At 47.6% G+C, this 13,875-nt stretch overlaps 1 protein-coding gene across 1 annotated transcript in view; it reads left to right on the forward strand.

Annotated features, from left to right (window-relative positions):
* The window catches only part of CPNE9 (copine family member 9), a 1,043,154-nt gene that overhangs the window by 321,542 nt on the left and 707,737 nt on the right, over positions 1-13,875 (forward strand). The window contains exon 4 of the mRNA XM_069206140.1: positions 1,938-2,041. Within this exon, the coding sequence (XP_069062241.1) occupies positions 1,938-2,041 (104 nt within the window). The remainder of the gene's footprint in view (positions 1-1,937; positions 2,042-13,875) is intronic.

A 13,875-nucleotide genomic window follows, 5' to 3' on the forward strand; every position in this document is an offset into this window, starting at 1 on the left:
ATTACTCTTACCATGCGTTACCGATAGCATACACAGAGTGCCTAGCATGGCATTACTCATAGCACACATTACCCATTGGATACACAGAGTGCACAGCGTGGCATTACTCTTACCATGCGTTACCCATAGCATACACAGAGTGCACAGCATGACATTACTCTTACCATGCATTACCCATAGCATACACAGAGTGCACAGCATGACATTACTCTTACCATGCGTTACCCATAGCATACACAGAGTGCACAGCGTGGCTTTACCCTTACCATGCATTACCCATAGCATACACAGAGTGCACAGCATGACATTACTCTTACCATGCATTACCCATAGCATACACAGATTGCACAGCGTGGCATTACTCTTACCATGCGTTAGCCATAGCATACACAGAGTGCCTAGCATGGCATTACTCATAACATACATTACCCATAGGATACACAGAGTGCACAGCGTGGCATTACTCATAGCATACGCTTCTCATAGCATACACAGAGTGCATAGCGTAGCATGATAGCGTACTCATAGACTACTTTATCCATAGCATAGACAAAGTGCCCAGGGTGGCATTACTCATAGCATAGGTTATCCATAGCATACACAGAGTGCATATCGTTGCATTACTCATAGCATACATTACCCATAGCATACACAGAGTGCATAGCATAGCATTGCTCATAGCGTGCATTAACCAAAGCATACACAGAGTGCATACAATAGAGTTACTCATAACATACATTACCTATAGCATACACAGAGTGTATAGCTTAGCATTACTCATAACATACGCTTCTCATAACATACACTGAGTACATAGCATGGCATTACTCATAGCATACATTACCCATAGCATACACGAAAGCCTAGCTGGCATTACTCAAAGCAAACATTAACCATAATATACATAGAGTGCATAGCGAAGCATTACCCATAGCATACATTATCCATAGCTTGCACAGAGTGCATAGCGTACCATTACTCATAGCATACGTTACCCATAGCTTATACTGAGAACCTATCTGGCATTACTCTTAACATACATTACTCATGACAAACATGCTACAGATAACCTGCTTTACACACTCGTAAGTTTAGGTTAATAACCATAAGTCAACCTGTACACGAGTACCATACACAACACATAATGAAAACTACACTTGTATTGCGCATGTGTGTACGTGACGTAGCCAAGATCCACTGTCGTGGAAACAAGCATGGTACAAGGGTGGAGTAAGTCACTCTCAGATGGCCCTTGTGGCTTCCGTCGCTCCAGTGGGTTTTATGGCAGACACTGATGATGGATCGGTGCCCAGGAGCACATGTAGCGCAATGTTCATCGGGTACTTCGATAGTCACCTCCATGGGCTCACTCTAAGATGGCCACAGGAGGCCCAAGTGTCTGTAAACAGTACGTTGAGGCTTGCATGGACGAAAGATGAAGACACATTGGGGGTTCCGATGAATGCACAGAAAGCAATGTCATTCCCACCCCAGACCCAGTGCTTGATTTGTAAAAAAAAAATAATGAGTGCCAGGGCCCTTGTCAGGAGGCCACCTCGGTTTGCACCACATATTGTCATTTTCAGCACTGCCAATGACAGTACCAACACAACTCTTGACCACCACACTGCTACAAGTGGGACAGTTCATACTGTTTGAGCTCCCCAAAGCTGTAAGAATGACGTAGGTCGCAGGTATTACTTGAGTACAAATGTGTATTGAATTAGTAAACAACTGTTTTTCTGCTCATCTTTAAATGACATAAAACAGCACCACCGTGCAGCAGCTGTCCAGTCCCGGTGTTGGCAATAAAGTGGTGGTGCCGAGCACCGCAAACTACCAGCTCAAATTAAGCACTGCCCAGACCCCATAAAGACACTTCTATTTCACCAATCTTTAACCCTTGACCCCTTCTCTCTCTCTCTCCCCTTCCACAGTTTGGGAGGACAGAAGTCATCGACAACACACTGAACCCAGATTTTGTTCGCAAGTTTGTGCTGGATTATTTCTTCGAGGAGAAGCAGAACCTGCGCTTTGATGTGTGAGTACACTTCTAACTTAACGTATACTAAAATGTATGGAGGGCCTGGTCCGACATTTATTTTTTATCATCAGGGTGTCCGAAGTTTAGTTTTCACCCAGAGGTTTTGCTCAGTTCCATCCGTACTTTGCAAAGGCTCCTGGTTTCCCTTCTTTTCACCCTTAGAAAGTTTTAAGCAGGATCATGTTCACTGCATACAACGTCCACTCTCGATTCTAATTTTAATTGTGAAATGTCCAGCTCAGTGGCATAAAACATGAAGCGCCTGATTACGAGTCTGGTGGTCACTAGACCGACAGACTCACGGTGGTGGGCAGGACTGCCGCTTCTGTGGTGGTCCGACTGCCGCATTACTACCCCGGTGGTCTGACCACCAGGATACCGCTGTCTCCTCTGGGATCGGTGATACGTCGAGTTGACAGCGGGTACAGGTCGCAATCGGCCGGGCTGCGCTGCATGTAGAGCCGCCCTTCTGATTACGTCATGGTTCTCGCCAGCCTTGTCATGGTGGTTTTACAACCATGAAAAGGCTGGCAGAGAACGGGTGCAGGGGGCCACAGAGGGGCCCGGCACTGCTCCTGTTAATGGCATGGGCAGTGCTGGTGTCCCCCTGCCCAGCACCCTTGCAATGCTCACTGCTTGCTATGCAGACAGTGAACATTGCAAGAGTGCTGGTGCCCCTTGTGGGCAGCAGCATCGCCGTCGGCTCGATTACGAGCCAGAGACAATGCTGCCACCACTTTCCTGCTGGGCTGAAGGGTGGGAACCTTGGTTTCTGTCCGTCAGCCCAGCAGGAAACCTGTATTGGGCCCAGCGGGGAGGTAGCCAGTAAGGTGGTGAACACCCCGTCAGAAGTTCGGGGACGGTCATCCTGATCTCCGAACTGATAATCAGCCCTAAGGCTGGGATTCCGCCATGACTTGCCCCCCCAAGTTCAGAATCAGGGCTTGTTTACTTCCAGAATGTCCTCTGCAGAACCATGGGGTCCACGATAAATAAAGATATGTGCACGATCAATTGCCAAAAAGTCACCATTTTGGAGTAAATGTAGCAATGTGATAAATTTATATCCTCCAGAAAGTTGTGAGACTTTTGTAGAACTTTGTGAATGTTTCCAGAAAAACACACACTTTGCAACCCGACCCCATTAGCATGTCTAGACCTCCTGGATTCGCCCCCCTCCTCCCCTGCCCCCTCCAGATTTCTGTAATCTGCCACTATTGCCCCAAACTGGAGGCGCTATTTGCTGCTGTGTGGTCTCCTCCCTGACCCCTTCTCTTGTGTCCAGTAGTGGCCTCTTCTGTGCACTTCCTGCTGAGCCCATCACCCCACTTCCTGCTGAGCCCATCACCCCACTGTGTGCCGCGTCCAGCGCCCTCGTTTATGCGGGATTATTAGTATTATTGGCAGTATTGTTGGTATTATTAGTTGTCGTATTATTATTACATCTTGTAGCACCAGCACCATGTGTGTATTATCATCATTAGTATACCCTGTAGTACCTCGTGTAAAACCAGGATTACCTGTGTATTATTTTAATTTTAATATTATTATTGTGGCTATTCTTATGTTAGAGATTATTACTATTAATATTTAGTATTGCTATTATTATTAGCATTATTATTGTTGCTCTTCTTATCGTTATTTATTATTATGCACTATTGCTAGTGGTAGTATCATTATAGTTATTGTTATTACTCTTATCATTATTACTACTACAACTAGTAGTAGGAGTATATTTGTGCTTGATTATTCACTTTTGTAAGCGAATGTGGTCTACTGTTTACAGCGCAGAGACGACAACCCTATCTATAAAATAAGTACTTCGACGTCTCTCTGGCACATGCGTTACAAATCACTGGTTCCGCGGTTGTGCGTTGCCGCCGCCCTTGGTATCGGTGACACCACGCAGGACTCACTGGCTGATCCTCAGACCTGTATCTTCTCAGCAGAGTAAGTGCTCTGAATAAGGGATTTAGGTGGGATGAGTAAAGTGTGGGAGTTGTCTCTAAAACCGGTGCGGCCATAGTAAGGAATGGAGTCGCAGGTACTCCAAGGCTGAGATTTATGAACGTTTGACGCAGCACAACGCAGCAAGACAAGATTCTGCACTGTGTCAAATGGCGAGGGCAGGATTGCAGCATATTTACCATAACATGATGCGTTTCCGCCCTTCTCTTGAGCTAGTGTGCTATGTGCTGCCTCGCAGCCACTCAGGACCCCTTGTGGTGTTATGCAAGGGTGCCTGCAATGTAGGCAGGAATGTCTTTGTGCAAGAGGGGGTGCCTTCCTGCGCCAAAACAGTCCTTATAAGCCTTTCCATCTTTCTAGGTGTGCTGCAGGATGCAGGATGCTGCACACCTATAGGAAACAATGAGGAGAAATAACTCACCCCTCACCTTCTCCCCACTCCCCTCCTCAGCGCCTTGAGACCCTCACGGGTGAGTAGTGCGCTTTACAAATCCCTGATTGATTGACTGATTGAAGATAGTTCTCCTCTTTGCACCTTCTAGGGGACGCTATACTCTTTGGACGCATTCCTAGGTCTACCGGGTAATGGGATATCTGGGAAAGCGGCAACACCCGTGGGTAGATGTAGGGGCGCACCTATGCTCCACCCATGGAACACCTTCCCAGGGCAGAGTGACGCAAGGCAGTGACGGGCGCTGCCTTGCGCTCTTCTAAATTTACCACTCAACGCAGGACCACGCAGTGTAGCTGTGCGTTCCTTGGTAACTCTGACTTCAGGATTGCATTGCCCTTGTGACACCCTGCAGGATGCAAAGGCAAAGCAATCCTTTTATAGATATTGCCTTTAATTTCTGTAATGTCCCAGCTGTCCCACAGGACCTGTGCCTCTCTGAGCTTTCTACTTTTTGCATTCAGATACACAATACAACAAAAGACATACACCTAAAACCAGCCATTTCTGTCTATTGGGTTTTTCAAATGTTGGCTGTTTTAGTTGTAAATAGTATTGAAAATGTTTTAATTCTGGAATTATGAGACTTTGAATTGAGCATTATTGAGACCTGTGGAAGGTGCAGTGGTCCAGTCACTCCATTTATGATCACCTTATGTTAGGCATGTACACCCTTTTTCTCTCCACGTCTCCTCCATCAGTGCATCTTACAATTCCTCTCTTTCCTCTTCAGCACCCCCTTTTCTCTCTCTTTTCAGCTGCAACACCCTTTGAGCTAAAAGAGCTTCAGTCTCCCCCAACCCACCCCCTTTGTGTCTCAGCCCAGGCTGCTGCAGCCTCCATGGCACACACAGATCTGTAGCTGTTGTGTGCTGGGCTGTCCTGGACATGGGGGCTCAGAGAAAGCCAAGTGTTTACAAAGTATTTGAAACACATAAAAAAGCAGTGGGAGCCTTGACCCCAAATGCAGTGCTGGTGGGGTCAGAGACTGGCTAAAAATGAAGATCTGTTATCCAAGTAGTTTGTCCACCTTTCACCAGGAAAATGCATACATAGTATAGAACACACACCTGAACTGCAGAAAATGCCACAATGAACGGTGGGAGATGCACCCTTTCATGCTATGAAAGCTGAATTGGTTAATGTGGTCACTGCAGATGTCTGTGTGTGCAGACAGGCACACAACTAAATCCTGGTTCGGGCATTGGTAGAATAGACCTTTTAGTGCTAAAAGTTCTCAGTCTGTGACTGATACCACCGTGAATATGTCAGTTGTTGTTTTAAAACTGAATTACACACAGTATAAGAAAAGCTGAAAAATGTGCAAAGATATAAAGGGCCAAATTTACTAACTTTTCATGCGGCGCAACAACAAATAGCGCTGTGTTGCATAAAAGAGAGAGGAGAACAATACCTCACCAACTAAAAACTAACAAACAGCACCATATCCACTAAAATATGGCACTGTTTTCATCCCTCCCTGCTCTGGGGCACTTTTGGTGCACTTTAGGCTGACATACCACAATACAGACAACTTTGCATTGGTGCATGTAGGCCTGGGTGGCGTTCGTGGAGTTCCGCTATGTGGAACTCCATGAAGTGCCATAAAAACTCTGCCACGCTACGTGAAGTTCCGCGAGTGACGGAGTTTGGGTAAGTCGTGCTGTTTGCACTGATTTTCAGCACCAGGAGTTTCTCTTGTGCTGTCAAATCTGGGCAAACGGCATCATGTGGAGCACCAGCGTGCGCTAACTTCTTTCTGCCGCTCGAGTAGATTTTCTACTTAAGCGGCAGCTTCCTCAATGCGAGCGGCAGCTTTCTCAACGCAAGCGGTTGCAACCTGCCACAACCGCCCATGTTCAGAAATGCTGCACTCACTCGCCAACTTCTGCTGGCCAACTTAACGTTGGTGAGGCACCAAAGAGAAAAATCTCTGCTCTGCGTTGCTTTGTGGACGTTTTCCCAGAGCACAGAGTGGGGAAAACTCTGTGAACTTTGCCAGTAGAGCGGGATTCTTCGCCCATCGCTGAGTGCAAGGTGTGTGTGTTCTGGAAATCATAGGCTTACACAGGAATGATACGAGTCCTGCACAAAATACAATGCTTAGATATATCTTAACACTTGTCCCACTTTGTACGTGCAGTAAAAAATTGGGAGAAATATAATCAGTTTTCCAAGTCAAAGCATGCCTCAAAAACGTGTTATTTTTCTGCTCAAAGCCCTGTCTGCAAATGTGAGTAAATATAGCTTTGCCTTGAAAAGCACGAGTGGTTGCACCCAAGGGATGCCACCTGGATGCAAATCATCACTACTCCTATTTTGTGTTTATTTAGGGCTACTTTTCAGCACTATAAAAGCTACTAACTCAAAAGCAGTGCACAATGAAACCACTACTTTTTGCATTTGGAAAACTGGTAACCATGCTGTCTGCCTTGTTTCTGTCTTGTGGCCCATTCAAGGTTACCTCTTTCTCTATCCAGGCCAGGCTAATTGCTACAATTTGTATGTACATTTGTAGATGTTGAGGATCAACCATTATAGAGAATATGGTCATTCTGTTCAAATACATTTTGGAGAAATTCATAGCAAAGGTTGTATTGTATGATGCACATTGCCCCTGCAGGATTTTAAAATCAACATTAATATTTTAGTGTATTACATATGTTAGGTGCTGGGGCGTCAGAAAAAAATGCAAAGCATGGTTGCTGTCAGTATAGCATATGCTAGTAAGTGGTCCTGCTTCTGTTGATGTGACCTCTTTGCAGGAAAGTACCCATCAGCCACCCATTCTGTGTGTTCTGGAGCTTGAAGGGGAACATGTGACCTTTCTATGCTAGAACTACACTTGTTGCAAAGTTATTTCAAGGTCTCTGCCTTTTTTGTCTGCTCTTTAGACCTGGTAGCTTCCCCCATGGATGTAGCTCTGTCCCCTGATATGAGAAATGTTCCGTATGTGGTCCTACAACATTTGTTTTGTGTTTGATTTAGAATAACACGGATTTATGGCAATGTAATTAAATAATAATGTGAATATTGTCACATAATTGGCACTCAGAAAGATTGGATGAGGCGTTAGGAATCAAGCGCGTGACTTGCCGGTCGCACATCACATTAACCCACCCAGCTCAATGTTCTGAGACCTTGTCATGTGTGCGGCCTCAAAAAAGCATATGTTGCAATGTCCTGACAAGCAGATTGAAAATGTACCTTTGCTCAACAGTCAGACAGGGCATGTTTCTGAAGATAAACTTGAAAATAGTTGATGAATGTATCATGTCACGTAAGGACATTTTTGGAGAACTGCAAAAAAGGGTCGTTGTCTTAAAATAACTTGACAAAAACTGGTTCTAGAATGTTTTGGCTTGAAAGCCATAGAAGCTGTTTTTGTTTCTCTCACTCATTCCCCTTCTTAAATATCTGTCAGTAGCCTGTAAACATTGCCAGAGCCACTAAAACATGTTTGGTATAATTTTATATATTTAAAAAGCATAATCTATCCATTTTCTTGTGTTGGTTCCAATGATCAATCAGCCACATTGTTTATAGTGTTAGTCCCACCTTTGTTGGTTGACCTGTTAGCCCCGCCTCTGTTGATTGACCTGTTAGTCCCACCTCTGTTGGTTGACCTGCTAGTCTTGCCTCCATTGGTTGACCTATTAGCTCTGCCTTCGTTGATTGTCCTGTTAGCCCCACCTCCATTGGTTGACCTTTTAATTCCACCTCAGTTGGCTGACCTGTTAGCCCCACCTTAGTTGGATGACCTGTTAGTCCCGCCTCCATTGGTTGACCTGTTAGCCCCACCTCCGTTGGCTGACCTGTTAGCCCCACCTTAGTTGGATGACCTGTTAGCCCCGCCTCCATTGGTTGACCTGTAGTCCCACCTCCGTTGGTTGACCTGTTAGCCCCATCTCAATTGGTTGACCTGTTAGCCCCACCTCTGTTGGTTGACCTGTTAGACCCGCATCTGTTGGTTGACCTGTTAGTCCCATCTCAGTTGGTTGACCTGTTACCCTGCCTCGGTTGGTTGACCAGTTAGTCCAACCTCAGTTGGTTGACCTGTTAGTCCCATCTCAGTTGGCTGACCTGTTAGGCCCGCCTCTGTTGGTTCACCTGTTAGTCTAACCTCAGTTGGTTGACCTGTTAGCCCCACCTCTGTTGGTTGGCCTGCTAGTCTTGCCTCTGTCTCAGTTGGTTGACCTGTTAGCCCCATTCTAGAGCATGGTCCAAGTCCTTGTCCATCCACTGCTCCCATTTTAGGAGTTATCTTTTTTTATGTCCAGCACTCCATATGAGTGCCTGTGTTTCCGGTCCACCTCCCATATCTTGAACCATGTTGCTTCTTTTCCCTCTCACCCCCATATTGTACTCTTTGCCACTGCAGTCTATGCCACTGCACTCTACTCTACACCACTGCACTCTGCACCACTGCATTTTACATCACTACACTCCAAGACACTCTACTCTACACCACTTCACTTCACCACAATCTACTCTGAACCACTCTATTCTTATTTTTGGCGTTGTACTCTACGTCCCTCTCCTCTGCATCATTCAATTCTATGCCACTGCACTCAACTCCACTCTATTCTGTGCCACTGCACCACTCTACTCTATGCCACTGCACCTCTCTACTCTGGAGTCCTCTACTCTATACCTCAACACTGTTTGCTACTGCATTAAACTTTGCACCACTCTGTTTTTCGGCACTGCACTCTACGCCACTCTACTCTGCACCACTCTACTCTACACCACTACACTGAACTCCACTCTATTCTGTGCCACTGCACCACCCAACTCTATGCCACTGCACCACTCTACTCTGGAGTCCTCTACTCTATACCTCAGCATTGTTTGCTACTGCATTAAACTTTGCACCACTCTGTTTTTCGGCACTGCACTCTACGCCACTCTGCTCCGCACCACTCTACTCTACGGCACTGCATTGAACTCCACTCTATTCTGTGCCACTCTATTCTATGCCACTGCAGTCTGCACCACTGTACTCTGCCCTGCTCTACTCTATACCTCAGCACTGTTTGCTACTGTATTAAACTTTGCACCACCCTGCTTTTCGGCACTGTACTCTACACCACTCTGCTCTGCACCACTCTACTCTACACCGCTGCACTCTCTACCACTCTACTCTTCTCTGCATCACTCTATGCCACTGTGCTCTACTCTACTGCACTCTATGTCACTACACCACTGTACTGTGAACCACTCTTTGCCACTGTACTTAACACAACTGTACTCTACGCCACTGCAATCTATGCCACTATACTCCACTCTGCACCACTGTACACCAAGGTACTTTATGCCACTGCACTCTACGAAACTCTGCTCTGTACCACTCTGCACTATACCACTGCACTCTTTGCCACTGCAATCTACACTACTCTATTGTACTCTGTATCGCTCTACACCAGTCCACTCTACGCCATTGCACTCTACACCATTGCACTCTAATCTGCACCACTCTACTCTATGCCACTGCAATCTACGTCCACCCACTCTGTGCCACTCTACTCTACAGCACTCTATGCCACTACACTGTATGCACATTGTACTCTACTCTGTACAACTACACACTAAGGCACTGCGCTCTATGCCAATCTAGTCTACTCTGAACCACTCTTCTGTATGCCACTGCCCTCTATGCCACTCTGCTCTACTCTGCACCACTCTAAGCCAAGGCACTCTATGCCATTCTACTCTGCACCTCTCTACTGTATGCCACTGCAGTTATGCCACTGCACTCTACTCTGCACCACTCTAAGCCAGTCCACTCTGTGCCACTCTACTGAACACCACTCTATTCTATGCCACTGCACTCTGTGCCACTGCACTCTACGCCACTGCACTCTACTCTGCACCATTCTAAGCCAGTGCACTCTACGCCACTCTACTCTGCACCACTCTGCTCTATGCCACAACACTATGGGGGTCATTCTGACCCTGGCGGCCGGTGACCGCCAGGGTCACCGACCACGGGAGCACCGCCAACAGGCTGGCGGTGCTCCCGAGGGCATTCTGACCGCGGCGGTTCAGCCGCGGCCAGAAAGGGTAAACCGGCGGTCTCCCGCCGGTTTACCACTGCCCTTGTGAATCCTCCATGGCTGCGGAGCGCGCTCCGCAGCCATGGGGATTCTGACACCCCCTACCGCCATCCTGTTCCTGGCGGGTCTCCCGCCAGGAACAGGATGGCGGTGGGGGTGCCGCGGGGCCCAGGGGGCCCCTGCAGTGCCCATGCCTATGGCATGGGCACTGCAGGGGCCCGTAAGAGGGCCCCGCAAAGTATTTCAGTGTCTGCTAAGCAGACACTGAAATACGCGACGGGTGCAACTGCACCCGTCGCACCCCTGCAACTACGCCGGCTCAATTCTGAGCCGGCGTCCTCGTTGCAGGGGCATTTCCTCTGGGCCGGCGGGCGCTCTTTTGGAGAGCACCCGCCGGCCCAGAGGAAATGTCTGAATGGCCGCCGCGGTCTTTTGACCGCAGTGCGGTCATTCAGCGGCGGTACCTTGGCGGACGGCCTCCGCCGTCCGCCAAGGTCAAAATGACCCCCTATATGCCACTCTACTCTCCACCTCTGCACTCTACACCACTGCACTTTACTCTGCACCACTCTATGCCACTGCACTGTATGCCATTCTTCTCTACCCTGCACAACTCTACTTGATGCGACAGTACTCTACATCACTGTGCTTTACTCTGCACCACGCTACTGTACTGCACTCTATGCCACTGCACTCTGCTCTTTACCACTCTATGCTACTGCACTCTATGCTACTGCACTCTGCACCGCTCTACTCTATGCTACTGCACTCACCACCACTCTACTAAACACCACTGTGCTCTATGCCACTATACTCTACTTTGCACCACTCCAAGCCACTGTATTTTGCCACTGCACTCTACAAAACTCTACTCTGCACCACTCTGCACTACACCACTGCACTCTACACCATAGCACTCTACACCACTGCACTCTACTCTGCTCCACTCTGACACTGCACTCTACACTACTACACTCTACACCACTCTGTTCTAATCTGTACCACTCTATGCCACTGCACTCTAGGCCCACCCACTCTATGCCACTCTACTCTACAGCACTCTATGCCACTAAACTTTATGCACATTGTACTTGACTCTGTACCACTACACTCTAAAACACTGCACTCTACACCACTCTAATCTACCCTGAACCACTCTACTCTGTGTCATTACACTCCACACCACTCTACTCTAAACCACTCTAAGCCAATGCACTCTGCCACTCTACTCTGCACCACTGCACACTACCCTGCACCACTCTAAGCCAGTGCACTCTATGCCACTCTACTCTGCACCACTCTACTCTATGCTATCGCACTCTATGCCACTCTACTCTGCACCACTCTACTCTATGCCATGGCACTCTATGCCACTCTACTCTGCGCCACTACACTCTATGCCTCTGCACTCTATTCTGCACCACTCTATACCATTGTACTGTATGCCCCTCTACTCTACCCTGCACCATGCTACTTTATGCCACTGCACTCTACACCACTGTATTCTACTCTGCACCACTCTACTCTACGGTTCTGCACTCTACGTTACAGCACTTTACACCAATGCACTCTACTCTGCACCACTCTACGCCACTGCACTCCATGCTACTGCACTCTGCACCACTCTACTTTATTGCACTGCACGTAACACCACTCTACTCTATGCCACTGAACTCTTCCCTACTGCACTCTACTCTGCACCACTCTACTCCACTGTATGCCACTTTATGCCACCCTACTCCCTGCCACTCCACTACACCACACACTGCCAACCTTCCCCACTCTACCCCACTGCACACAATGCCATTTTACTTTAAGTCACTCTACTCTATGCCACTCTAATCTATGCCACTTCACTGTATGTCACTGCTCTTTATTAGTCCATTCTACTCTACACCACTCTAATCAATGCCACTCCACACCATCACACTCCACGTCACTTTGCCACTCCACTTCATACCACACAACTCCATGCCTCTGTATGCCACTCTACTCTACATCACTCCAGTCCTCTCAGTGCCACCCTACTCCTTTCTCACCCCACTCTACTCCACACAATGCCACATTACTTTACGCCACTCTACGTCACTCTAATCTACGCCATTTCCCTCCATGCCACTTCTCTCTTCACCAGTCCACTCTACTCTACTCCATGCCACTGTAATCTATGCCACTCCACATCACTCCACGCAACTCCACTCTATGCCACTCCACTCCATGCCACATCACTCCACTACGTGCCTCTGTATGCCACTCTACTCTACATCACTCCAGTCCTCTCAGTGCCACCCTACTCCGCTCTCACCCCACTCCACTCGCCACAATGCCATGTTACTTTACGCCACTTAACGCCACTCTAATCTACACCACTTGACTCCATGCCACTTCTCTCTTAATCAGTCCACTCTACTCTACTCCATGCCACTGTAATCTATGCCACTCCACACCACTCCACGCAACTCCATTCTATGCCACACCACTGGACTATATGCCTCTCTATGCCACTCTACTCTATGCCAGTCCACTTCACACATTGCCACCTTACACCACTCTACCCATTCCACTCCACACAGTGCCACTTTACTCTTTGCCTTTCTACTCTATTCCACTCCACTGTATTCCACTCCACTCAATGCCACTCTATGCCTTGCGACTCCACTTTACTCTGTTCTACTTTGCTCCACTCCCCTTTGTGCCAGCCTCTCTACACCAGTCTACTCTACGTCATGCTAGTGTACTCCACTCCATGCCACATCACTTTACTGTATTCAACTTTACTCTATGCAACTGCATTCTATGCCACTGCACTCTATGCCACTCTATTCTATGCCACTCTAATCAATGCCAGTCCACTTCACTCTATGCCACTCCTCTATATGCTGCTGTACTGTTTTCTGCATCACTCAATGCCACTGCACTAATTTCATTGCACTCTATGCCTCTACACCACTGTACTCTGAACCACTCTTTGCCACTGTTCTTTACACATCTGCACTCTACTATATGCTACTGGACTCTACACCTCTGCACTCTACAACACTATACTGTACTCTGCACCCCTCTACTCTATGCCACTGCACTTTATGCCACTGCACTCTATGAAGCTCGACTCTGCACCACTCTGAATATGCTACTGCAGACTCTGCCACTGCACTCCACACATTCAACCTTGCACCACTTTACTCTAGGCCAATGGACTCTATGCCATTCTACTCTGCACCCCTCTGCTCTATGACACTGCACTCTACACCACTGTACTCTATGCCACTGCACTCTATGCCACTCTATTCTATGCCACTCTAATCAATGCCAGTCCACTTCACTCTATGCCACTCCACTATATGCCGCTCTACTGT

Source organism: Pleurodeles waltl, chromosome 9, assembly GCF_031143425.1.
Source record: "Pleurodeles waltl isolate 20211129_DDA chromosome 9, aPleWal1.hap1.20221129, whole genome shotgun sequence".
In the NCBI taxonomy this organism is placed as follows: Eukaryota; Metazoa; Chordata; class Amphibia; order Caudata; family Salamandridae; genus Pleurodeles; species Pleurodeles waltl.